Raw genomic sequence first — 24,772 nt, forward strand, 5'->3', positions numbered from 1 at the left:
CACCTAAATCCATATGTGACAGATTACCACCTGTGTTGGAAGACAAGTTTCTTGACAGAATTGCAAAGATAACAGGTGAAAATGGAGAAAGTGACATGAAGGAAATGTGTTGAAACCTGCCCCAACGTTTCCATGCTCTAAAAGCATTTACACAAAGCTCTCTATTTTGCAGGCAGCTTGTTTTCAGGATGAGGGAGATTAAATTTTAATTAAACTCATTCCTGTCTTCCCAGTTGAGTTTGAATTGTGTTAATTAGGGAAATGCTTTGCCCTGCAACCCAGCCATAAAGCTAATTAAACAAAGGACCTTCATTTACTACTTTAGTGGAACTTCAGTCATGATTATCATACATTACAGTTAATTAGCACTGTAGAAGGGAAAATGAGGATGACACTGAAGTGTAAAACTGAAATTAGTGGTACTGTTATGCTGTATGCCTTATTTTGTAGCTGTCTTATGCAGGGAAGTCACACACTACCCTACCTGCCTCAATTTCACATTTGTTAAAGGAGAATTAATTAAACTTATCTCTCCTGCAGAAGTGTTGTGTAGGTTTAATGTAATGAAGCTGATAAGATGCTGGCCTTTGAAATCCTCAAGTAGAAAACACTGCATAAATAGGATTATTGCACCCTGAAATAGGCAAAACATGCTAGAGGCAATGAACTATGAAGGCAGAGGAGTCACAAGTGGAGTGGTGGAACAGCACACACTCTTCCTAAAGACAGCTATGCAGTTCTGCTCACATTCACATGATCTGCCAGGGCAAAACGCTACCAACATATAGAGGCTGCTGTATCAATCCATTCACAAGCTCAAACCACAAATTGAAAACATCTGCAATTTGGCAAAAACATTGTCAGTAAACTCCTTTGAATCAAAATGCTTTTTCAGTGATAGTAATCCATCTCAAAGTACTGATAGGAAAATATCCAGCAGTAATTATCAGTGCCCTGTGATCATGGAATCATAGAATGGCTTAGGCCGGCAGAGACCTTAGAGATCATCTAATCCAATCTCCCTGCCATGGGTAGGGACACCTCTCAACTAGAACACTTTACTCAAGGTCCCATCTTGGTCTTGAACATCTCCGGGAAGCGGGCATGGGCAACCTCTCTGAACAATCCATTCCAGAGTCTTGCCACTCTTGTAGTGAAGAATTTCTTCCTAAGATTCAATCTAAATCTGTTTTCTTCAGTTTAAATACATTTGCCCTTGTCCTGTGGGTGGACACTCTTGCAAAAAGTCCCACTCCAGCCTTTCTGCAGGTTCCCTTCATGTATGGAAAGGCATTTATGAGGTTCCCCCAGAGTCTTCTCCAGGCTGAATAATCTCAGCTCCCTCAGCCTATCCTCATAGCAGAGGTGCTCCAGCCCCTGGATCATCTTTGTGACCCTTCTCTGGACTTGTACCAGCAGATCTGTGTTGCTCTTACAATGGGGACACCAGAACTGGACACATAAATAAAAGAGATTTTGCAACTTGCCTATAAACCCGTGGTAAAACTGGAACAAGGACTTCCAATTCCCTGCAAACTACCAGACAACATCTGGCTTGATGCTTTCTGGAGGGAACAGAAGAACCTAACTTGTACTGTGATTTAGATTTTCTCACAGCAACACTGAATCAAATGCATCTAAGAACATGAAATTATCTTCATATCTTACTTAAAACCAACCCACTACAGAAAGTGTTATTTAGAGCATTGCAAGTGTAACTTGATAGGTTATGTTTATGTTAATGCTAAGTTACTTCATCTGTTTCAAGTTTCCCTGCTAAGTGACAGGCAACTATGGAAATGATTGCAATCTGAATATTGGTGACTTTGGTAGATCTTGTAACATAAAGGGGTGTGTAGAACCACATGTGCTTAGTGCAAGCCTGTGCTGACTGGCACACTGTCTAAGCAAGGTGTCCTATTGGGCTGTGCACTGGGCTTGAATTCAAGTGTGCTTGATTATTTATTTGCTGTACTTTTACTTTCCCTGCATCTGACATGGGGTTACAAAGTTTTGAGGATGCTTTATAAAGCACTCTGTGGTCTGTGTGCATCAAGAAACTAATACATGTGTCAACAAGGTGATAACAGTCATAACATGTAGGGGAAATTGGTGGAAAAGAAAAACAAGGACAAATTCCAAGATGAGAGGATAAGAAAAAGCAGCAGACCAGTCCACTTTGCAGAAAATACATCTGTATTGATGTCCATGCATTCTGAATCCTAGCATGCTGTCATTAATTGAAACAGGAAGGGTATGAACTTTGTTGTTATTTTAGTTTGATCTGGGAGTATATGATTTTTCTGGAGCTAGGTAGCATTTTATAACTGCAAAGCATTAGACATACACAATCAGTTCAAATATTTATCCAGCCAGTGAAAGGAGAAGCCTTGCTTTCACCTGTGATGCAGCTTTGGAAATGTCCATAGCCATCACTGCTCAACAGCAAAGTAAAAACTGCACTTGGATTACCTCTTCAATTCCTTTTAAGCAGCTCGTGGGAAATGTTAATTTCTAGGTTGCTTAAAATTCCTACTTTTCAATTTATTCTCTGACTTGCATGCAGCAAGGCAAATCTTTGTGAATTTATATGCATACAGGTGCACACACCCCCATTAGAGCCAGGGCCTTCCAAACACGAGTTACTCTGAGCAGGGTTTGGAAAGGTACCAGTGGAACAGGAGCAGTCATTCCTATTAATCTTCACAAGGACATGAAAAGAAAAATAAGGGACTGCCTATTCCCTCTAGTCAAACTGTAGCAGTGCAATGTACCACAAAGTATTTCAGTTTCTGTTTCTTTATTTTAAAGTGGAAAAGCTTTATTTAAAGCTGATTCCACTGCCTTCATTATATTTTGATCTCCTTAGAAAACTTAAGATAATCACTCATTTCAAAACTATGCTATTTATTCCTAGGCCTGGAACACAAACCCTATGAGGAGAGACTGAGGGAGCTGGGGGTGTTTAGCCTGGAGAAGAGGAGGCTCAGGGGGGACCTCATTGCTGTCTACAACTACCTGAAGGGAGGTTGTAGCCAGGTGGGGGTTGGTCTCTTCTCCCAGGCAACCAGCAATAGAACAAGGGGACACAGTCTCAAGTTGTGCTGGGGGAAGTATAGGCTGGATGTTAGGAGGAAGTTGTTGGCAGAGAGAGTGATTGGCATTGGAATGGGCTGCCCAGGGAGGTGTTGGAGCCACCGTCCCTGGAGGTGTTCAAGAAAAGCCTGGATGAGGCACTTAGTGCCATGGTCTAGTTGACTGGACAGGGCTGGGTGCTAGGTTGGACTGGATGATCTTGGAGGTCTCTTTCAACCTGGTTGACTCTATGATTCTATGATTATTCAGAAATTAGCTTTTGAATGTCTGAAAGAATATAGACAGTTTTGAAAACATCTACCAAAAATGAGCATTTTAAAAGAGTACTTGGGTTTGTGTACCAAAACTGTGACTTACTAGCCAATGCCACAAGGCCCTAGGGTCACATAAGATGATCCAGAGAATAGTCATGCTCGACTTCTCCAGCAGAGCACTGTAGGAAATGAGCCATTCTTCTGCAAACTGCATCTTCAGGTGAAAAGAGAACTTCAGAACTGTGCCCAGCAATAGTATGGGAATATTTGGCTAAATAATTTCAGAGATGGTAGAGATACCATGATGAGTTTCCACTGTGTTTTCTTTCCCCTCGTGATAAGCAGTCGTTCAGTGAATTTCAGACAGGCATGTGACAAAGCTGAGTACCAGGCAGTGTAAAGATGAATGAGGCCTCACCTTCTCACACAGTAGAATCATTTATTTTCACATGGCTCGTAACACTAATTATTTATAGCTATGGAAAGAAAAACAGCAGAGAAATGGACTTGCTGCAGTTTGTGTGAACCAGTAAGATATGATACGGTTGGATACTGCTCTCTTCCAAGTGAAATGCAGCAGTGCACTGCTCTCCATAGAGTGAAATAATTTTTGCATGCCTTGTCAGTCCCACTATGGCTGTGGAAAGAAATACAGGAAAAGCAGAGACACTGACACTGTTTGTGTTATTTAGAATATTTTTGCAGCTAACAGTTTTGACCTCTCCTCTGTTTTGATGGTCCTGCTTTCAAAAGACCACACAGTGTTTTTCAGCTAGAAGAAATGAATAAATGCTTTCTTTTGCTGTGGACACCCCCAAGTTTTGCCCAGATCCTGGTTTAGAATTATCCCAAGGAATTGCTGGTGTAAAAACTGGTGTGCTTCATTGTCAGTGGAATTACAATGATTAACAGCTTCAGATCTCCCCTCTGAGGCCAGAAGAGTTTCATTTTTGTCCCTTACGGTCTTCAGAGAACCTTAAAAGAAAGTTAATGAGGCTGGAATTTGCAATTTAACATGTGAAATCCAGGGGCTATCGCTTAAAACATCAATCCTAACTTCAGAATGGTGTTTGACAGGCTGCAAGTAATTTCTGCTTCAAGCAGTCTCAGGCAGCAGAGTAGCCCAAAGGTCATGTTGTTCTTATCATGGGGAAAAGAGATCTTCTTCATGATGGATGACTCCTCTGTGTGTTTATGATGCATAATATATTAGTAATTTAATTCCCAATTCCATTCGTCCAACGGTTTTGTCAGGGCAAGCTAAACTCTAGATAGCTACACTGATGCTGTGCAAAATGATGGGGCTGTTGTGGTAATCCATCATGAGACCTGCACAGTCCCAGTTGCACAAATGAAAATGCCAGCCTCCAGGAACTGGGCCAAGAAGTCTTGTGTTTCCCTGCTGATCATGACCTGTGCTGGTGATCATAGCTGAAACCTTGGGTTGCTACCTCTGTTCTCATGGTGTTGTCCTCAGTGTGTTCTTCACCATATATATCAGGTTGGGAGGTTAAAGTTATCTGCTCTGGGCTAGCATTATCACAACTGCAGAAGCACAGACATCAAATGTGACTCCTGGTTTCAGAGCACTTTGAGAACTTTGTCACCCAAGACATAACGATTTGAACTGGCTTTGTGCAAAGCGCTCAGGGCATAAAACTACTACAGCTGCTACCTACAATTTTGCCTTCCTGCTTTTAATAGAACTGAATGCAAAAGCCTCTGCTCTGCACAGCCAGATGCAACAGTAATAAGCAGCAGTATTAGTTCAGAGCATCTCAGAGCAAATTTGCTTTCTTTTTACTATAAATGCAACTCCTAAGCAAGCCTTTATAACAATATACATTGCTCTTGCTTGTTTGAGTAGTACATCCTCTTGAGCATATTTCTGCCAGTGTCAGTGCAGCAAAGTGACAGTTAGAAAAGAAGGATGAATTTGCCTCTCAACTATTAAAATTCCTGGGTTTTCTACCACACTCCTCTTGCTGTTGTCTAGATTAAACATGCAGAAACATGGTAAGGTCTGTACCACTCTCCAGCAGCAGTAATCATGTGTTTTCAAAAATGAATGAATGAATGAGATCCCCTAGAGATTCAAATAGTTGCAAAATGTGCCTTTCATTCACCATCACTATGCTGTCTTTGATAAATCTCCATCTGCATATAAGAACTCCTTTTGACACCTAGATTTGTGGGTTTGCAGGATTTGCTTTTTAAATGCTGCTACCTCAAAGTTTCAAAGCTTTCACTGCAACAGATTTTTCAATAGGAAGCTCTTCTCTTCACTTGTCTTTCTGAAAGATCTTGTTTTCAGTTCCAGAAATGGGCAACCAACAATCCATGTCATGTTACTTCTTCACTCTATGCATCCTTATAAAGAGATAATTTGTGGCACTGTTTTTCTCCTTGGGAAGAAGAAAAGGGGGGAAAAAGTACAGTTGTCTATTCCAAATGCATGCAGGTCCATGGATTTGTAATTGAGGGAGAATGGGGAGATGACCTATATTTCAAATGAGGTTCTGTGACTTGTATGCTTATTGCACAAGCTTTTATGGGTTTGAAAAGGGACTGGTCATTGCACTTCTTAAACACCTTGAAGTTACAAGTAGAAGGAGTTAGAATCACCAGTCTGAAATTCAGAACCAAGACCTTACCAAGTTACACCAGTACCCTTGATAGACATTGTTTAAAATAAGAGCCACTGACCCCATCCCTCATAGGTGTTCTGCCTTCAGAGCAACTGAGGAAGCAACATTTCTCATGCATTTGCAGTTGCTCTTCTATCACACTAGATTGAAAAACTTAGGCACAGGAAAATGAGTGTTTAGTGACATTGCATTGATGTCCATCATGAACAAACCAGCAAATAATGCTAATTACAAACAAATGTATCTCTACTTTTGCTTAAGTAAGGGTAATGGAGGTCTTTTCAGAATTAAAATCTCTTTTACTTTGTATTTGTTGTTATTTCAATTTTTCATGTGTTCTGGGGGTTTGGTAGTTCCTCTGTAAAGTAAAGCAACTGAAGTTTTCTGGCAGGTAGGCTACTTCTATAAGAAAGCTTCCTTGACTGTTGTTATTTCAATTTTTCATGTGTTCTGGGGGGTTGACAGTTCCCATATAAAGTAGGGCAACCAAAGTGTTCTGTCTTCTATAAAAAAGCTTCCCTGAGTGTTCATCATCTTGGGTCATCTGGTGGTTCCAGTTCTGAGAGAAACACCTTTCTCTCCAGAACAACACAGCCCACAGCTCTCCTGTAAACCTTTTGAGAAAGGTTTGGGAAGAGATGCACCTGACCAATCTGATTCTTAACAGAGACAGTGGGTTCCTTGGGGTCTGAGTAAACTCCTGTACTCCTGCCTTCAACTACTGAATGACTGTTGTGACAAAAAATCTTTGTTCCTTCATTCTCTGCAGACATCGATGAGTGCTTGGTAAACAATGGTGGCTGTGACCATTTCTGCCGAAACACAGTTGGCAGCTTTGAGTGCAGCTGCCAGAAAGGCTATAAACTGCTCACAGATGAACGGACCTGCCAAGGTAACAGTGCCTTTATTTTACTCTTTGTATAATGAGGATGTTCTTTCCAGTATTTCGTTGTTTGGTTGGGTTTTTTAATTAAGCCGATTGTACTCCAAGCTTTAATCATGCCTTTATAGGAAGTAGAGTTAGAAAAGACCTAGCAACTTTTCATTCTCAAAGGTGTTGTTAGAAGAGTTTTTGGAAATGTTTTTGACAGTGTTTTCAGTGGTAGAAATGCCAATGTCCTGCTGAAGTGCAAAACTCCATGTGATGTAGCGGAGTCGCCTCGGGCAAAAAGCCTCCTGTTCAAAGCCTCCAGTTTGCTATGATCTTAATGGGACATAGGCTTATCTTATTTATACCAGAGTCATTTTAGTGGAACAGAGCATTTTTGACTTTTAAACCGAAGAGTCTAATTTGTGAGCTCAACGTTTCCTGATGGAATCTGCCTGTGGAGGGATAATGGAGGTGTTTTGGGAGAATTAAATGAAGTGTGGTTTATGTCGCTTGCTGTTTGTGTCATTCGTTACCTATTCTGTGGCTAACAAAGTACATAACCATTTCCAACTTAAGTACTAACCATGTGTCCTTGGAGAAATGATGCTGTAAACATTTGAGTTGTGCAACTGTAAAAGCCTCCTAAAGAAGGCATGAAAGATAAGCATGCATCAGGAGAGAGGGAAGAAGAAGGAGAATGTATTTGTTTGATTGCAGTTTTGATAGGAGTGCCTTTTTATTAATACATATTTATTTGCATGGGTTTTGAACACAAAAAAGTCATGATGTCTAAAACAGCATTAGTATTTTAGAGCTTCTTTGTTCATTAACAAAAGACAAACCAAGGTCTGAAGGTGCATATATATATATATATATATATGTGTTTAAATTTCCATTACATCTCATTCCTACTTCTGTCATCTGCAAAGCCTTCTCCACCCTGATTGTGTGATTAGAAGCAAAGGAGGCAGTGCAAGGTTGGTTTCAAGCTAGGACAGGATGAGAAAAGTGGCATAGTTAGTGCCATGTGACCAGGCAGAAATAACATGGTAGGATCGTGTCAGACAAGGGTATGGTGTCATGTTTTGATGTACCTGATAATAATAGGGACAAAATGTTGAGAGAAACATTTTCTTCCTGGTGTATTTAGAGACAAGTAGGAATGCTTCCTGGTTCATGAATTTTGTGTGTCATAACACTGTGGTATCAGTCAAAGGTTTTACCGCTGAAGTGACTGTAATTACCCTGATGAAAAACTCAAGAGAAAAGTGAAGCTCTGCATTCTTGTTAGGCAAGAGCTGGTGCAAAATTGGTTTGGTTGTTGTGCAAAGCCAAAGCAATAGGCTTAGGCTTCGAAAGCTGCCTGTAAATGATTGGTTGTCTGTGGTGATAATGGGAAACTAGAAACAGCTCTGTGACTGCTGTTCAGCTTTTTGTTTCTTCATGTCCCTGGGTTACTGAATGAGCAAATCCCATCTAACAGTACATACCAGGCAAGGAATGGAGCAATAGATGATCTTCTCTCCCTGGTGTGATTGGACTTGGAAATATTAAGATGATCTGGCCATCCTACTTTTTCCAACATCCTTGAGCAAGGGCAGGCACTCTGTCTGACTTGGCATGGTGGTTGGTCTGATTTGTTAATTGTGTTGGAAGTGTTGCTCTGACAGATTAGTCCAAACAGAGAGGAATTTTATGGTGGGAAAGTTCTTCTGGTCACAAAAATGCTGGTTCTCCACACTGTGAAATGGGGAGGACAAAGTAGTTTTCAGTTTGAATTCTGAGACATTTGGGTCACAGAGACTGGTGGCAACAAACATGGTATGATGTCTGCTTTGTGGAGGGATAATGTAATTCCTGTCTGCTGCTTAAGGTGATATTTGGTGACTCATGCAGTCAACAGGCCTGTGAATAAAAGGAGTAGGAGAATGATATTGATCAAGAAATGTCTGGTGCAGAAATTGCATATACTCTTCTTCCCTTGCAAAAAGAATCTACTTAGTGGAAGTGGTTATAATTACTAATGTCAGATCTGACCAAAGAGTGTGATGTGGGGAGTCATGAGTTGTTGGTTGGTTTTTTTTTGGTAACAGCCAGTCAACACCGACCATAGAACATCACTGAGAGATTCAGGGAAATTTACTTTGGGCATCTCAGCCTTTCCAATGCGTGAAACAGAAAAGTCTAACTTGTATTGGTGAGAAATGCTGTTCATGTTGCCTCTTATTTTGATTCATGTTACAGTTTCTATGACTTCCTATCTTGCTGTCAACATTGCCTTTCTCCTCTGGTTTTTGTTTTTAAAAGAAATATTTCTTTCCGTTAGAAAGCAAAATGTTTACCAAATACTCTCTTGGGACCCTAGAAGTCTACATTGTCTAGGGCCGAGTCCTTTTTAGGTCAAGTGGCTTCCCTATTATATGTGGAATTCATTTCCAAGTAAATCCATCACTAACATTAAGAAATTATTCTGCTAACCTTAGGCCCATGGAAATAGCCTGGCCTTTTACAGTCTGCAGAACCCCTGAATAAATTTGTGGCTGTGTCTGATTAACAGGAAAGAATCAGTGAAGAACAAAGCCACAGAGATCAGTTCATGTTAGTGACATTTTTCAAACTGCTGAAGAAGGCAAGTAAGCTGTTGCTACATAAGTTTCTGTAGATGATTGGTAACTTCAGCACAAGGCAATCTCACAAGTTTCAATTAAAAGCTTCCCTCATATTCTCTGTGAAATTCTGAGGCTGTCCCACCTCACCTCATTTCCATGATACCCTTTCATTGTAGACCCCAGAGCTGACTTCAAGACTGCAGGGAAATTGTATCAAAGTCTCAGACTTTGTTGAGTTGGTTTGCAGAGCTCCCACTCCATCATGCCAAGTGCCTTACATGCATTCATCCTCTCTGTGAAAAGGAAAGGATTTCTCTCTCGTTTTTTCAGGCAGGCAGGGTAAAGTCCAGTAGAGTAGCTTGCCTAAGATAACATGTATGCATGCCTGGGCCATCTGGAGAATAAACTTCCAAGTTTTGTGTATCTGCCATCAGTGAATCTGACCATTAAAAGACACTTTTTTTCTCTCCTGTGTTTGTACTCATATCCTGACATCAAGATTCATTGGTTTTTGGGAACTCTGAAGCTTGCTGTTCACTTGATGCCACCAGGTAGCCACCCTGCATGTAGACTGCTTGTGTATGCGGTCCTCACATTTGTGAAGGGCATCGTAATGTTCCTCATTTGCCTGATTAAAGCTAAACTATTTTTAGTCCTGGCTGCAAAGAAAACCATTGTCAATCACAGATTATGTCTGCCAGGGAGTGGTTCTCACACTGTGGCTTCTTGCTAGACAAGGAGAATGTAGAGGTTTTGCTTCCTTTACCCTCCCTTACATTCCAGCAATTTTAAAGACAACTTATTTTATGCCCAGACTGAAAAGAAACTGGTACCCTGCCAGTGATACTGTGGAGATTCATACTGCTGCCCTAGTCTCTCTCTCTTAAGCTTAAAATTAGTTTTTTTTCCTCCTTTGATGGTGAGATTACTCTATTACAAAACCAGACACATCTATTGTGTATTATTAGAACTGATACCTGAAGTCTAAAGTACTGTGAATTCTTTGATACAGGAAGAAATGGTTGGCTCTGTTGGCATAAACCTAGCAAAAGTGGCATCCATCTCCTTTGAGCATGTAATACAAATAAGATAGCTGTATCTATATGAAGGAGAGCTTCTGTTTGTAACCTTTGTGGCAATTCAAAGCAGGACAGCAAGTCAAGATTATTTTTACAACTACAGCAGTGGCAAAGCAGCAAGCAAGCCTGTTTAAAGCAGCAATTAATGTGTGTAAGCACAGACATAATTACCTTACTCCTCAGCCAATATGGGCTTTAAAACCAGTTAACTTAATTGCTTCTTTGGTTTCCATTTGTTGTGCAGTCATCTCGAAAAAAAATAATTCAACAATAACAGTCTCTTTGCTCCCCTCAAGCTCCATTAAGCACTCAGAAAAATGTGTGAAATTCCATCATAAATAATTTTCTCTTTCTGCTGGAGGGAATGCCTTGTGGAAGGAAATACAGGGAGACACAGCACACACATTTGTCATTACTCTCTCCGTGGAGTGGTAGAGTTGGAAAGATGAATTACATTCAGAAAACAAATGTGTGGTTTAGTGGGAGCATCCAGTGATCAACATGTATTACTTTGACTTGATAAAGCTACACTCTCACCCTTTGCCCTTCTGCAGCTCTGTCCAAAGCAGAGCCAAATCCTCCTGCACTGAAGAGTTTAAACTTTTGCAGGAGGAAGTTCAAGGCATTACATCCTTCTGGTCCACTTACAGCCTCCAAAGGTGACTTAAGCAGAGCTTGATGATTGCTAGATCTGAGAGACCTGATGTTTAGTCAGAATTCATTCTGCTTAAGTAGTTGTTTCACCACCCGTTTGATTTGATCCAACTGCTGTCAAAAGAGATGATTTGCTGTCAAAAGAGATGATTGTCCACCGTGAAAAAGTATCTCTGGGGCATGTAGAATACCTGCATGAGCCATCTGGAATTTTCAGGGCTTCTTTAAGGCCATATGTTCACATACAGCATTTCTTATTTGCTTTGATACATTGCCTGTTTGGCTGTTGGCTATTTTTCACTGCCTTCCTACCAGATTTGAGATGAATGTGATTGATTGACTCTTCTGTATCTAGGCACTGGAACACAGGGCCTCATTGTCTAAGAGGCAATGGCCTCAAGCTGCAACAGGGTAGGTTTAGACTGGACATTAGGAAAAAGAAATCCACAGCGAGAGTGGTCAAGCATTGGAAAGGCTGCCCAGGGAGGTGGTTGAATCACCAACCCTGGATATGCTTTTGTCTCAATGCACTCATCCACTCATCCACATCAGGTAGATGTGCTGTAAGATAGAAAATACATTGACCTATAATGTAATCATAGAATTGTTGTGGCTGGAGATGACCTTCAAGGTCATCAAGTGCAACCATTGTCTACCTCCACGAAGTCTGGTGCTAAACCATATCTCTCAGCATGATATCTCTGCCTCTTATAAATGATTCCAGGGATGGCAATTCAACCACATCCCTAGGGAGGCCGTTCCAGTGTTCCCTTTCTGTTCCTAAACCTCTCCCAATGCAACCTGAAGCTGTCTTCTCTCTTCCTACCACTTACTACTATTGAGAAGAGACCAACTCCCATCTCGTTACATCCCCTTTTCACAGAGTTGTAGAGAGTAAGGTCTCCCCTCAACCTCCTTTACTCCAGACTAAACAATCCCAGTCCTTTCAGCCCCTCCTCACCAAACCTGTTCTCTGGACCCTTTCCCAGCTTAGTTGCCCTTCTCTGGACCAACAGCAGAACCTCAGTGTCTTTCTTTTAGTGAGGTCCCCATAACCAAACACAGTACTTGATAACAGGCTGGTTTATAATCAGTCCAGCAGAGTCTTGCCTTGTATGTTTAATTGTGTGGACAGCTGATACATAAACAGCATTAGGTCCGTGGCCAACATAGCTCAAGGACCAGGGAGAGTTGGTGTTGCACTTGAGGAGATGTTGGGAGCTGCTTGTGGAAATCTGACTAGCTCACAGAAAGATAACTCAGGATGATTTCCCTGTCACTGATGATGTTCACTGCCTATGCAGATTTTCTCTGAGGCGTTCTGTGTCACTGAGCCTTACAAAAATACTTTGTTTATGACAAGCACCATATTGCTTCCAGCATCATATTTAAAATACACTCCACTGGGAAGCAATGCTACACCATCAAGAAAAAGGATACTTCTCAAATGCTTTCTCTTACATATGATGTTTAACTCTTGATGTCAGTGATATTATGAATAGTGGTACAGTCTGCTTCTGTGAGAAAAAAAGAGTTGCAAGATTGCACCCAGAAACAATAAATGCCCCGGGCATGAAATAAAATCAGCTCTAGCCAGTACAAGCTTGATTGCCAAGTGATAGTATCTCCCTTGTTGGTTGTAGCAATTAAGTCTGCTGAAACATGAAAACAAATGCATTCTCCCCACCTCCCTCCAGTTCTCCTTTCTGCAGCACATTGTTATCATAAGTGAAAGGTGAATTTTCTTTGGTTACTGCTCCTTGGAAGGAATATTAAGCCTCACAATCTAGGCTTTAAATCGCTTTCTAGTGGGATGAGACCTAACGTGGGGAGGGCAGATGGGGCAGATTATTTATTCCACCTCTATTTTCCCATGCAGCTTCTGACACAGGCTACTGTTGGAAGCAAGATACTAGATTAGTTTGACCTCAGGTCTTATTCAGAGTAGTAGCTCTTCCTTTGTTAAACTCTATAAAGTATACTGCTATCAAATTGCTTTCTACAGCTTGCTCTGGCCCCCACCCCTTGATGATGTGGGAAGCCAAGCATAATGTTCCATTAGTATTTAGAAAGAGAACTTGAGGTGTATTTTTCAGTTGATACTGTAAGATTTATTATGTGTATAATGCAGAAATTATTTGACTGGACTAGAATCATGTTAGTTATTAATGAATTTCCAGGATATGACTCAGGCTTGGAATAGTCTGAGCAGGAAGGTAGCATTCTTTCACAAACAATAATCTCTTGATAAATAGTGCTGAAAGCTGTAATTCAATAGGAATTGTTTTTAAAGAGAAGCAGAGGAAGACTACACGTCTGTGTATTCTCCACCATTGCAGTGGTGCACACTGCAATAATGCCACAGTACTGCACTCAGTCCTTTAATAAGATTGACTACAATTAGATACCCTTTACACTAAGTGTTCTACAGAACTGCAATAAGATGGCAACCCTCTCCCAAATGTTCAGAAGAGTTTCATTGTCCCATGCCTGCATCTACCCTTCTGGACCTTGTAAAAGTTTTGGTTCTCTTTTTCCTGATGAGAATAAACATTTCAGGTAGTGTTTTCGGATGGATACTTGCTGTTTCTCAGCAGCCTGTGGAGGCTAGCCTTTCTGGGCAGTTTATAAGCAAGCCTTTGAAGGAGAGCCAGAGGACAGCAATCCTTGTGTATACTCAGTGGCCACTGACTTCAGCAGCAGCTTGAAATAAGCTGGAAATGCACAGTCAGGTCCAGAGGAGGTGAAGAGAAGTGCTGTCTTTGACTTTTCAGTGTAAAACTGAAACTGTGTTGTAGTGCTCACTCTTTCAGCACCATCAGATAGCACTAGACACATATCCACTCAGACTAGTCCCTAATCTCTTCAGGAGCTCCTAATGAAAGATGATGGAAACAAACATATTAGCAAGAGAACAGTTTCATCTCTTCAGAAATACATCTAAAAATCAAAGTTATTTCAGGCTGGAATGTTCCTTGCTTAATGCAAAGAAGGTAAAGCCTTTTTTACATTGTCTTGTCAAGCTGTGAAGCTGCTCTTAGAGAGCTGCTGTGGAAATAATGGCTTGAGCAGAGTACAGACTACTAAACATGTTTATGTTTGTCAGAAAAACCCCAAACCTGCCTGAGGTTTCTTTTAATGTACTTTTACTCTTGATATATGGCTTCTCCTACTTGAAGTAGTAGCACAGTTTATTGCCATAATAGCAGTAGATAACTCAACTTGCCTTTGCCTTGGGAAGTGATTGATTTTTCGTTTGCTTCTAAAGTCTTGGCAATGTTTTGATGAAAGTGCTTTGTTTTCTTTAAAAATATTGAGGAAATACTGGCTTTAACTGTATTTTTTTAATTGTCCTAGCAGAACAACGATAAGAGGATAAATGTAAGAGGAGCCAAAGCCAATTGCCTCCTACTGGGTTCCTCAGATTAACAGAGAAACCCGAGAACAACAAAGCCCTCGTATAGTGGGGAGGGAAGGGAGGGGTGGAAATGATGTAGAACAGGTAAGGACAGACCCAAGAACACAATGACACAACTGCAATCTCCAGTTTATCACACAGAAACTTAGTATTTTGATTTTATATCTCTTTCAGCTTGTATCACAGCAGAGTCAGCTCTCAAAGCTTTCGGGGTCATTGTCTTGCTGCTATGTGATTGTGTTCAGTTGCCACCTGTAGGAATAGCAGCAGAAGCAAGTTGGCTCAGGAGAATTGTTCAGTAACATAAAAAACTTTGTTTCGAATTCTTGTGTCAGACATAATCTGCACATAACATGGGGAGACTATGAAGCAAACAAAGTGAATGTCAGAGATCCTTTGAGGATGACAGTCTGGCACATCTGCCAAGCAATGCATTTGTTAGCACATGCATTGGCCAGGCCAATCACCAAAGTGCTCATGCAGGGCACTGAGCAGTCGTCCAAGAGCCACACATCCTGACCCCCTGAGTGCTACAGTTTCATTGGTGCCTGCATACATAACAGATTTCATTTATCATAAATGCCATCTACTGTAGCTGCACTTTCACTCTGCAGCACTTGGAGGTCCAGTTTTAAGCCAGGCTCATTTATCACAGCTATGCTGGCCTTTCTCTTACTCACTGTCAGTGAAAGCTTGCAAACATACTTTGACTTTCTTTGGCACATAACCTTTTACCAAGCAGTTCCAACCCTTCCAAGAGTGAGTAGATTTTGTAGCTCTTAGGAAAAAAACTGTGATCTGAGACAGTGCTTAGGTCAACACATTGTCTATTGATTTTAAAAGTGGTAGGTTCTAAAAATGAACAATACTGTTGAATAGTAATTTTTTACACTACTAGCTTTGGTTGTATGTAGAGGATAGTGGTGCTTTACTCAGGTTCAGGTCCCTGCAGTGTGGTTTTACATCTTTTTAAAATCCTTTAGAAATTCTTTTTTTTAAATTATTATTCACAAAAATAACAGCAAAGAGAAAATGTAAAATGAGAGCAACTGCTGTGAGCTTATGGTAATGCTCAGTGTGAAAAGCTCTATGGAGAGAACCAATAATGATCTGAAGATCTTCCTTTCTAAAGGCCTTTACAGAACATCTCCCTTGCCTCCATTTGTGTCTGTGCCCTTGGTCAGATATGCTGATTTTATGCTGTTGTGTACAGTTATTAGTTGGGTTTTTCTCATGATCCATAAGAGACCTTAGCAAACTTTCTTACCCTCATACCTATCTGCTTTTAAACTTCTCTGTTCGAAAGTGCCTGCAGAGCTGTCTCTGGTGATTGGTACATCTCTCTGCAAACCCTCTAGGGAGGCTCCCCTAGTTGAGGATTCCTTCCCTCTCTCTGCCTCTTTCTCCTGAGAGCAAGTGGAGATCCTTACAGTTTTTTCTGTCTTGGTAAATGAATACTCAATCTGAGGGTGTCTGTATGGAGAGGATATACATAGGGTGGCACACAGCCAGATGTGGAACAGGCTGCCCAGGGAAGTTGTGGAGTCTCCCTTTCCGGAGACACTCAAATCCCAACTGGATGTGTTCCAATGTGATCTGGTATAGGTGATCCTGCTCTGGCAGGGGGGGTTGGACTAGATGATCTTTCGAGGTCCCTTCCAGGCCAGGCACCTTTTCTTCCTCAGCAGCCACATGGGTAAAAGCCACCACTGCTCTTTCCCAGCTCTCCTTGCTGTACTGAGATATTGCAAGTAGTTTTGCACAAGCGTGTTTAAAGTACTAGAAGAAATTACCTGCCCAAAGGAAATTGATTGAATAATTCTCTGTCATTGTTTTTGTGTTTAGTTTGGTGCCAGTTACAAAAAAAGATGGGGTGTACTTCACAGTGCTGCAGGGTAAAGCATTAGAAACATCTTCCTTTGGCAAACAGCAGAGAAACAATAATGTAATAATACTGGTGGTGATGATGATGATGTATTTCATTATAGAAATGTAAAAACCTTGGGCCAAAACCGTGGCCAAAGACACTCTCAAAGACCCCAAAGATAGCAGATAGATTTTCCCTGGCTGAAATTGCCAAATTCTGCTGTTTCCTTCAAAACCATAAATCTTCCCAGTCCCTCAGACAAACCTCTTAGTGACCCAAAAGCAAGAAAACAGTTCCAAGGCTGGTACGTGAAGCAGAACAAAACCATACTCACTGACTGAGGGAGCAGAATTGGTTCTGTGGTGCTAGCTGGAAGAGGAATCTATGGTGGTCGAGTGACTTGACGTGTATGAAGGCAAACCAATGAGGAACAGGTATTTACTGCAGTCAGATATCATTCTACAGCCCCATTTCTGAAGACTCTAAGGAGCCCATGAGGGAAGCTTGTGGAAGAGAATGAGTTTGCAGACTCTGTGTAGAAGATTATTAAATACAATATTTTGGAAGGGAACTGAATCAAGAAGGGAAAAAGGATTTGTCAGTACATGAGATCACATAAAACTTCCTTGGAAGAGTTCCTAAAGAAAGGATTGTATTTACCCTGGGGAGAGAGCAAACAGTTTAGGCCTACAACATCATTGCCAAGTCTTGGTTTTCAACCTGCTTTCCTTCTATTTCAAACCCCAGAGATAGCACAGTGGTTTCCAGAAAGTGCAACTGGTCTTTTTTGATGAGGTCTGATAGCAGAGATACAGAAAATAAGCTGCCATTTGTTTTTAAAGACTCTTCCAAATGTACTGCCTTGTTCTTCCCAGCAGCAGTTCCCTTTGCTGTAACTTCTAGGTAAACAGTGGGGAATCAGTTGCTCTGAAGTTAATGAGGATGTTGAGTTTGCTGGGTTAAGAGTTGTCTCCTTGGTGCATTACATCAAAGAAGGAGCCGACTGCTGCAGTCCCTCTAACTACTGAAGAGGCCAACAAAAGATTACCATCTTCTGAGCTGCTCTGCTGGTGGGAATTAATAAAGCCAGCCAGCCCAAGGGAACTACTTAGCTGGAATCCTGCTTTCTTGTGTACAGCCTCAGACTCAACAAAACAATATGAGAAATAGATCAAGAGGTATCTGCCAACTCCTGGAAGGATCAGGTATCTATTGCACTCTTCTAAAGGGAACTACCCAGCCTCTACCAAATTTAGCAGCTGTCAAGGATCACAGCAGTTTGACTAAATAAATATAGTCATCTTACTGACATGAAATACCATCCTATCAAGCATTCAGTGTCTATCCATGCTACTAGGACTTGGAAGACATCATCCAACTTCAGGCATGGTTCAGAAGTGTGAGAACACGCAAAGAGAAGAGAGTTCAATGATGCCCAGATACTCCTTAGAACAAAATAAGAGTGTCTAAAATAATCTGCTCTTGCACCAGAGCTAAAGAGCATTAATACTGCATTTTGTACTGTATGAAGATACAGACAGTGCCTTCTGCAAGAGTGATTAGCAGTTTGAAAGCTTGGAGAACAGAGTTATTGGGTTATTCAGCTACAGGTAGAGATAGGCTGGGAGGAAGGTGAGGATGAGTTTTTTCAGGGTCTCAATATACTGAATAAAAACATGCAGACATAAAAGGATGCTGAAGCCATGAGGCAGAAGCAGGCAGATAATAATGCTAATGGTCCTTAACACAGCCACAGGTTGGAAGGGGTAGGCTTCCCACTCTGAGTGTTACTTACCATGCTGGATTAAACAAGCGGAAACTGTGACCTAGTTGCATCTTCCAGGGCATTTGGCTGTTTGGCAGAGCACTTTTTGCTTAGCCAACCTGACAGAGCTGGCAGGCTCAAGGTTCATGGAGATCCTACTGCTGTGGCAGAAGTTCAGGCTGCTACATAGCTTGCAAGCAAGCAGGCACTTCACTGTGTCAAACCCAGAGGATGGAATGTGCCATCATTACTGAGGTGCATGATTAGCCACTGTCATGCCAGGAAGTGTTGCCCTCTTGGGCTAGAAGTACCTTCTGTGGATTGCAAAGCAAAAGCAGATTTTATCCCAAATTCTTTTTGGTGGGACTGTGGCTGGAGGCACATCTGCATGACCCTAGTGCCAATACAAGTCCTCACTGATTCCCATGGTTCCCATGTGGACTGAGGTATGGACCTGCTTGTAGCTTTACTGTGTAAATCTCTTGTTAGAGGTGAGAGACACTAATACTGTTTGCTGTGAGTTAATCAAGGGTACAGTTAAATGCATTGTGTGATCTGGGGAAACTAGATGAACTCTCATTTGCCACAAGCAAATGTCTGTTCCTGAACTGAGCCGTGGCAGCATGTATAAATAATGCATGCAACAGTGGTCTTATCTGCATTAGAGTGAGGAGCAACCAAAGATTCTGCTGCATTTGTCACTGACTGCTAGTGTGTGCCTATTCCTGAAGCTGAGTAATAGCTATTTCATTTTGTCCTGCTACATCTCTGAAATGTCTCCTCTGTGGGATGCTACATAATAAGTTACAGGTTTCTGGTTACTTATTGCTGCTGTCTCCAGCGTATTTTGCAGGTTTCTTTCACAGTTATGTACATTTATTTTGTTTACTACCACTTTGTATTCTAAGGAAAAAATCACCTTTAATTAAAAGCTCATTTCCTTGTGAGCACAGTTTCCTTCAGAAGTCCTTCTTTCCCTGATTCATAGAATCAACCAGGTTGGAAGAGACCTCCAAGCTCATCCAGTCCAACCTAGCACCCAGCCCTAGCCAGTCAACCAGACCATGGCACCAAGTGCCTCGTCCAGGCTTTTCTTGAACACCTCCAGGGACGGTGACTCCACCACCTCCCTGGGCAGCCCATTCCAATGCCAATCACTCTCTCTGGCAAGAACTTCCTCCTAAAATCCAGTCTATACTTCCCCTGGCACAACTTGAGACTGCATCCCCTTGTTCTGTTGCTGCTTGCTTGGGAGAAGAGACCAACTCTCACCTGGCTACAGCCTCCCTTCAGGTAGCTGTAGACAGCAATGAGGTCTTCCCTGAGCTTCCTCTTCTCCAGGCTGCACACCCTCAGCTCCCTCAGCCTTTCCTCACAGGGCTGTGCTCCAGGCCCCTCATCAGCTTTGTCACCCTTCTCTGGACACATTCCAGTATCTCAACATCTCTCTTGAACTGAAGAGCCCAGAACTGGACACAGGACTCAAGGTGTGGCCTGACCAGTGCTGAGTACAGGGGAAGAATAACCTCCCTTATCCTGATGGCCACACTGTTCCTGATACAGACCAGGATGCCACTGGCTCTCCTGGCCACCTGGGCACACTGCTGGCTCATGTTCAGCTACTATCTACCAGTACCCCCAGGTCTCTTTCTGCCTGGCTGCTCTCCAGCCACTCTCTCCCCAGCTTAGTGATTAGTGCATTTTGTTTGGTCTTCATTAATGACATAGTGAATTGGGAGAAACAAAGTTGTGAAATAAATAAATGCTCTGGTCCAAGTCAAGATTAGTCCAGAATGGACAGTTTCCCACTTAAGTTTCTGAAATACAAGATGTGCTACTGAAGCACTTATATTCATATTAAAAGTAAAGCAATTAATGCCAGAGCTCTTTTTTCCCCTGCAGATTATTAGTATATTATCAACAATTAAGTCTCAACAAGTTGACTTGATTGCAAGACAGTAATGCAGTAAGAAGTCTTAGTGGGTATGGGTTTTCAACTACCTTTAAGGGTTTGGCCTTTTTTTCCCTCCAATCTTTTGTGTTAGCCTGCCCCAGGAGCACTCAGTGGGAACATAAAGAAGTTGGTTTGTACATTACTTCATATCTCGGTGCCTCCCTTTTGTTGATTTTATTATTGTAGACTTTGAAATGTAAAGAGAAGTCAGCTCTAAGTCATTCGTTCTGCTCAGTGTTGGATGTTCATTAGAGAGTTACATTCTCAGATGGAGGATGCATTTTTACTAACCATGACCAGGGCTAAGTCACTGTGGATCAGAAAACGTGAGATGTGGTGGAAACCTCATCATATGCCTGCTGTAGTGAAATAATACCCTTCCCAACACTGAATTGAAGCCAGCATTTGTTGGAGAACATAGCTCAAACCATGACTCCCTCTGGCCCAGAAACCACTCAGATTAAGATATGTGGTTTCCCTAAGGTCTGTCAAATATTGTTGGGAACCAGGCTGGCTAGGCTGTAAGGTGAACATTACATGGGTGGTATCAATTCCCTGCAGAAATCAGAGGGGAGTGGGAAAGAGAGAAAATAATGTGCAGCCAAAACACACACCAAAAAGGGATTAGTATTTATTTTTAAAACATCATGTAACAGTTCTTTAGCATTTCTGCATATGTGTGCTGAAGGAATGAGAAAAAGGAAAAGCTTTTCTTCTCAGAGGAGATCATGACTTGGAAGCTGAGAAATATGAATGCAGAACATTCTGACTAGCCATGAGTTTGGCTTGTGTGCATTATTGTTTCGCTGGAGTACTCCACACTGAGTCCACGTTTGGTTTGAGGGTTAAAAATAAACCAAGAGTGTGTCAACTGGGCAAATTGAAACTATGTATTGTAGACTTTGCATTAGGAGAATGTGGCCACATTAGGAGATAACCCCACTGTGCTGTGCTGATCAGAGGCTTGCTGTGCACAATGTGTTGGGACACCTGGGCTATGACTTCCAGCCTGGGAGTCAAGCACTGCTAGCATATCAATCTGAAAACCACAAATTCCTTGCCTTGCCTGCCTTCATGGCAGCATTTATGAGATACATAAATCTTTGCTGCCATAATGAAGGTATAGTTGAGCTAACTGGGGGAACTGGGATTGTATGGAATCATGACTATAATAGCACCTCAAAGTATGACTGTAAAATTGTGACCATTTTTGTCTAAAGCATGCAGGGTGTCAGGAGTGACTGATAATGATGAAAGAATTGATAGTAGAGCTAGATACTTCATTTCCTTTTAATTTTACTTTCTTCTTCTAAGCAAAAAGTATTTCTTTTCTATTTTCTGTTTGAAATAGTATAGTTAGATGTGTCTATCTGGCATATGCACAGTGATCTAGTGTACAGGTCATGTCTTGCCTCACTAAACACAAATTAAATGTAAGATAAATTCTTTGTTTACAGTGTCCAGGACTATTAGAGCCTGCACTCTGTCCCAAATCATTGTTGTAGCTTTTATTGATTGTCTTTGAGCCCCTTTCATCTTGGTCTCTGTGGCATAGCAAAAGTAGCACCATCAAATAAAGGTGATCTCCCCTTGCCATGTCTATTTTCAGACCACTTCAAGCAGCAAGACCTAACTCTTAGCCAAGTATTGTATGTGACCCAGGTTTGGAAGAAGGGTCCCAGTTTCCTAAACAATCTCAGTTGCTTAATGTATGTCTCAGGGAAAAGCTGTCATGATGACCATTAATTTTGTCTATTTTCTTAACTTGATAGTAACAAATACATTTATATTAAGGAAGAAAGAGAGAGGGAAGTGTGTGATTTTGCAGTCCTACATTACAGTTTATTGTCCTGATCATGGGATTCTTTTAATTATTCCAAGCTATATTCTAGAGATGAAAGCAATGGTGATCAAGACACAGGGAACTGTGTTGGAGGAATGGGAACCTCTTATTTTAGATCTACTAGTGGGAATCCAACTCAGTTTCAGACTTAGCAAAAAGCATTACTGTGTGATGGCTTCTTGGTGCCCTGCACTCTACGTGTGATAGGTTGGACTGGATGATCTTGGAGGTCTCTTCCAACCTGGTTGATTCTATGATTCTGTGATCATACAAACCACCAGATCAGTTCATGCTGCTGCAATTGGGAGTCCAGTGGCAGCATCAGTGGGAAAAGCAAGGACTTCAGTGAGCATGGAAAATGTGCTCCTTTCTCATTGCTCCCTCAGGTCATCTTTGGGACTCATCTGTGGGAGGAAATTTGATCTTTGGTACCTCCCTTCTGGAGACAGATGGAAGACTTTCATGTACAGTACTAACAATCTGACACCCACTAATAACAGCACCCAGAACAGAGTTTTCAGAGGTTTAAAAAAGCCAAAGCATGAGAGAATTTCAGCATCCTGTATCACACCACCAGTTTCTTTTAGTGAAGAGAATGTGATGCATATTTTCCCCTTTTCTATGGCCAGTGCTGAATTCCTCAGGGCACTGATGATTCCACAGATGGGACACTGTGGAAAGCTGGATCCCTCAGGCAGCACCTAGCCCTACCCTCCACAGACAAGGAGGAAAGGGGACTAAGGGGCAAGCAAATATCTGTGCAGAGACTTCATGTGTTCAATCAGCCAAAGTGAGAAGCGAGATTCAGCAAAGGTTGCATTTATGAGAACAGTAGCAGGAGGTGGGGTGAGGGATTTAGATGGCAAAAGAGCTTTTAATAGTGTTTGCATTATAATACAAGTGTTTGTTTCAATGTTTCTGCCAAGCAGTGTAAGCAGTGGGAGTTTAGGAGGAGCTGGTACCACGTGTAATAAAAATGCATTCATCTGCCATGAGTGCCTATTGCTCAGCAAGCAGATGAGTGATCACATTATTAGGCAGACTGTTGTTGGGCAAAGAATGGTTTGCATCCTTCCTAATGTGAGATCTGCAGCAACAAGGCAAGGAGCAATGGCTGCAAACTGGAACATAGGAGAAACTTCTTTAGAGTGAGACTGGCAGAGCACCAGAACAGGCTGCCCAGAGAGGTTGTGGAGTCTCCTTCTCTGGAGACTTTGAAGAACCCACCTGGATGCATTTCTGTGTGAATCCTGCTTTGGCAGGGAGGTTAGACTCGATGGTCTCTAGAGGTCCTTTCCAACCTCTAAGGATGTGTGATTCTGTGAAACACCTGTGAAGGTCTAAGCCATAATGTTAAAACACAGAGGTGTGTGTGAAAGCAATGCCTAAACCCCACTGACTACAATAAGATCACTACTGAGAAATAAGAAATTATATATTTTTGATAAAGTGCATTCCAAGATAATTCAGAGGCCAGAAAAGGAGCTGCTTTGGTCAATTTCCAGCAGTACCACGTAGCCAACAAGATTACACATGAATGAAACCACCTTGTATGATTTGGCTTCTTAGGCATTGAAAGTCCTTTTAAACTTGAACCGCGATGTTCGCTCCCAAATTATTTGACTTTTGTGTGTTTAATTAGAGAAAACCAACGCAGTTTCACATTTCTGTGCATTCAAAAGATGTGTCTTTCCAAGGCTATAAAGGAAACTGTGCTAGTCTGAGACTAGCTGAAATATGCTAGTGAAGGAAATGAGATTATAGGCTGTGAAAAGGAAACAGTGGTGATGAGCCTTCACTCATAGGCTTGCTGAGATGTATAAAACCAAGAACACAAAACATAGATAACACAGTTGCAGTGGCTCTCTGTCACAGCTGCTGCCTGTACTTTTCTCCCTAACCTGCTTTCTGTGTAACTAATCCCTCTGATTTCTAACTCCCCTGGCCAATCCTCCAAACTCACCTTGCATGTAAGACAAACTCTGGGATAAGGGCAAGGGGCGGAAAGAAGGTGGAAGGGTGGTTGGGAGCCCCTCCTGGGGACTCTGGCTTCTGGGAGGGCTGCTGTGTTTCTGAATTACCTTTACCTTGGATATTTCTGTATGTAGCTGTACATACTGTAAATATCTGCTTGTATATTGTGCTAGATGTAATTATAAAGCTTCATTCAGTAATTTCCAGCCGGCTGAGTCTAGTCTGGGTGATTTCATAAGGGTGGGAGGGCAGGTAATACTCAAACCATCAAAGAAACCTTAGAAAGAAATTACTTTCTGAACTCAATCACTGTTTATAACTAGATGAGGGCTGGGGGTCAAGAGGGAGAGGGGAAACTCTTCTTAGTTGCACCCTGTGATAGGACAGGGCACAACTGAGAAGCACAGGAAGTGACACCTCAACATGAGGAAAAACTTCTTTAATGTAAGAGTCACAGAGCACTAAACAGGCTGCCCAGAGAGACTGTGGAGTCTCCTTCTCTGGAGACTTTTCAAGCCCTGTCTGGATGCATTCCTGTGCAACCTGCTCTGGATTCTCTGGTCCTGCTATGGCAAGGAGGTTGCTATCGATGATATGTGGAGCTCCCTTCCAACCCCTAACATGCTGTGATCCTGTGATTAAACAGTGAAGCTGCATTAAAATGAAATAAATGTATTGGAGGGGAAAAATATACTAGCTTTCCCTTTTTTTTTGCTGCTTGATGCCAACAGGTGATTGTG

General features: G+C 41.7%; 1 protein-coding gene across 2 annotated transcripts in view; it reads left to right on the forward strand.

Moving 5' to 3' along the window:
• The window catches only part of SCUBE1 (signal peptide, CUB domain and EGF like domain containing 1), a 159,580-nt gene that overhangs the window by 111,644 nt on the left and 23,164 nt on the right, over window positions 1-24,772 (forward strand). For both annotated transcript variants that reach the window (XM_064166000.1, XM_064166001.1), the window contains one exon: window positions 6,768-6,890. In XM_064166000.1, coding sequence (XP_064022070.1) covers window positions 6,768-6,890 — 123 coding nt within the window. The remainder of the gene's footprint in view (window positions 1-6,767; window positions 6,891-24,772) is intronic.

The sequence above is a fragment of the Pogoniulus pusillus genome, chromosome 27 (assembly GCF_015220805.1).
Source record: "Pogoniulus pusillus isolate bPogPus1 chromosome 27, bPogPus1.pri, whole genome shotgun sequence".
NCBI lineage: Eukaryota > Metazoa > Chordata > Aves > Piciformes > Lybiidae > Pogoniulus > Pogoniulus pusillus.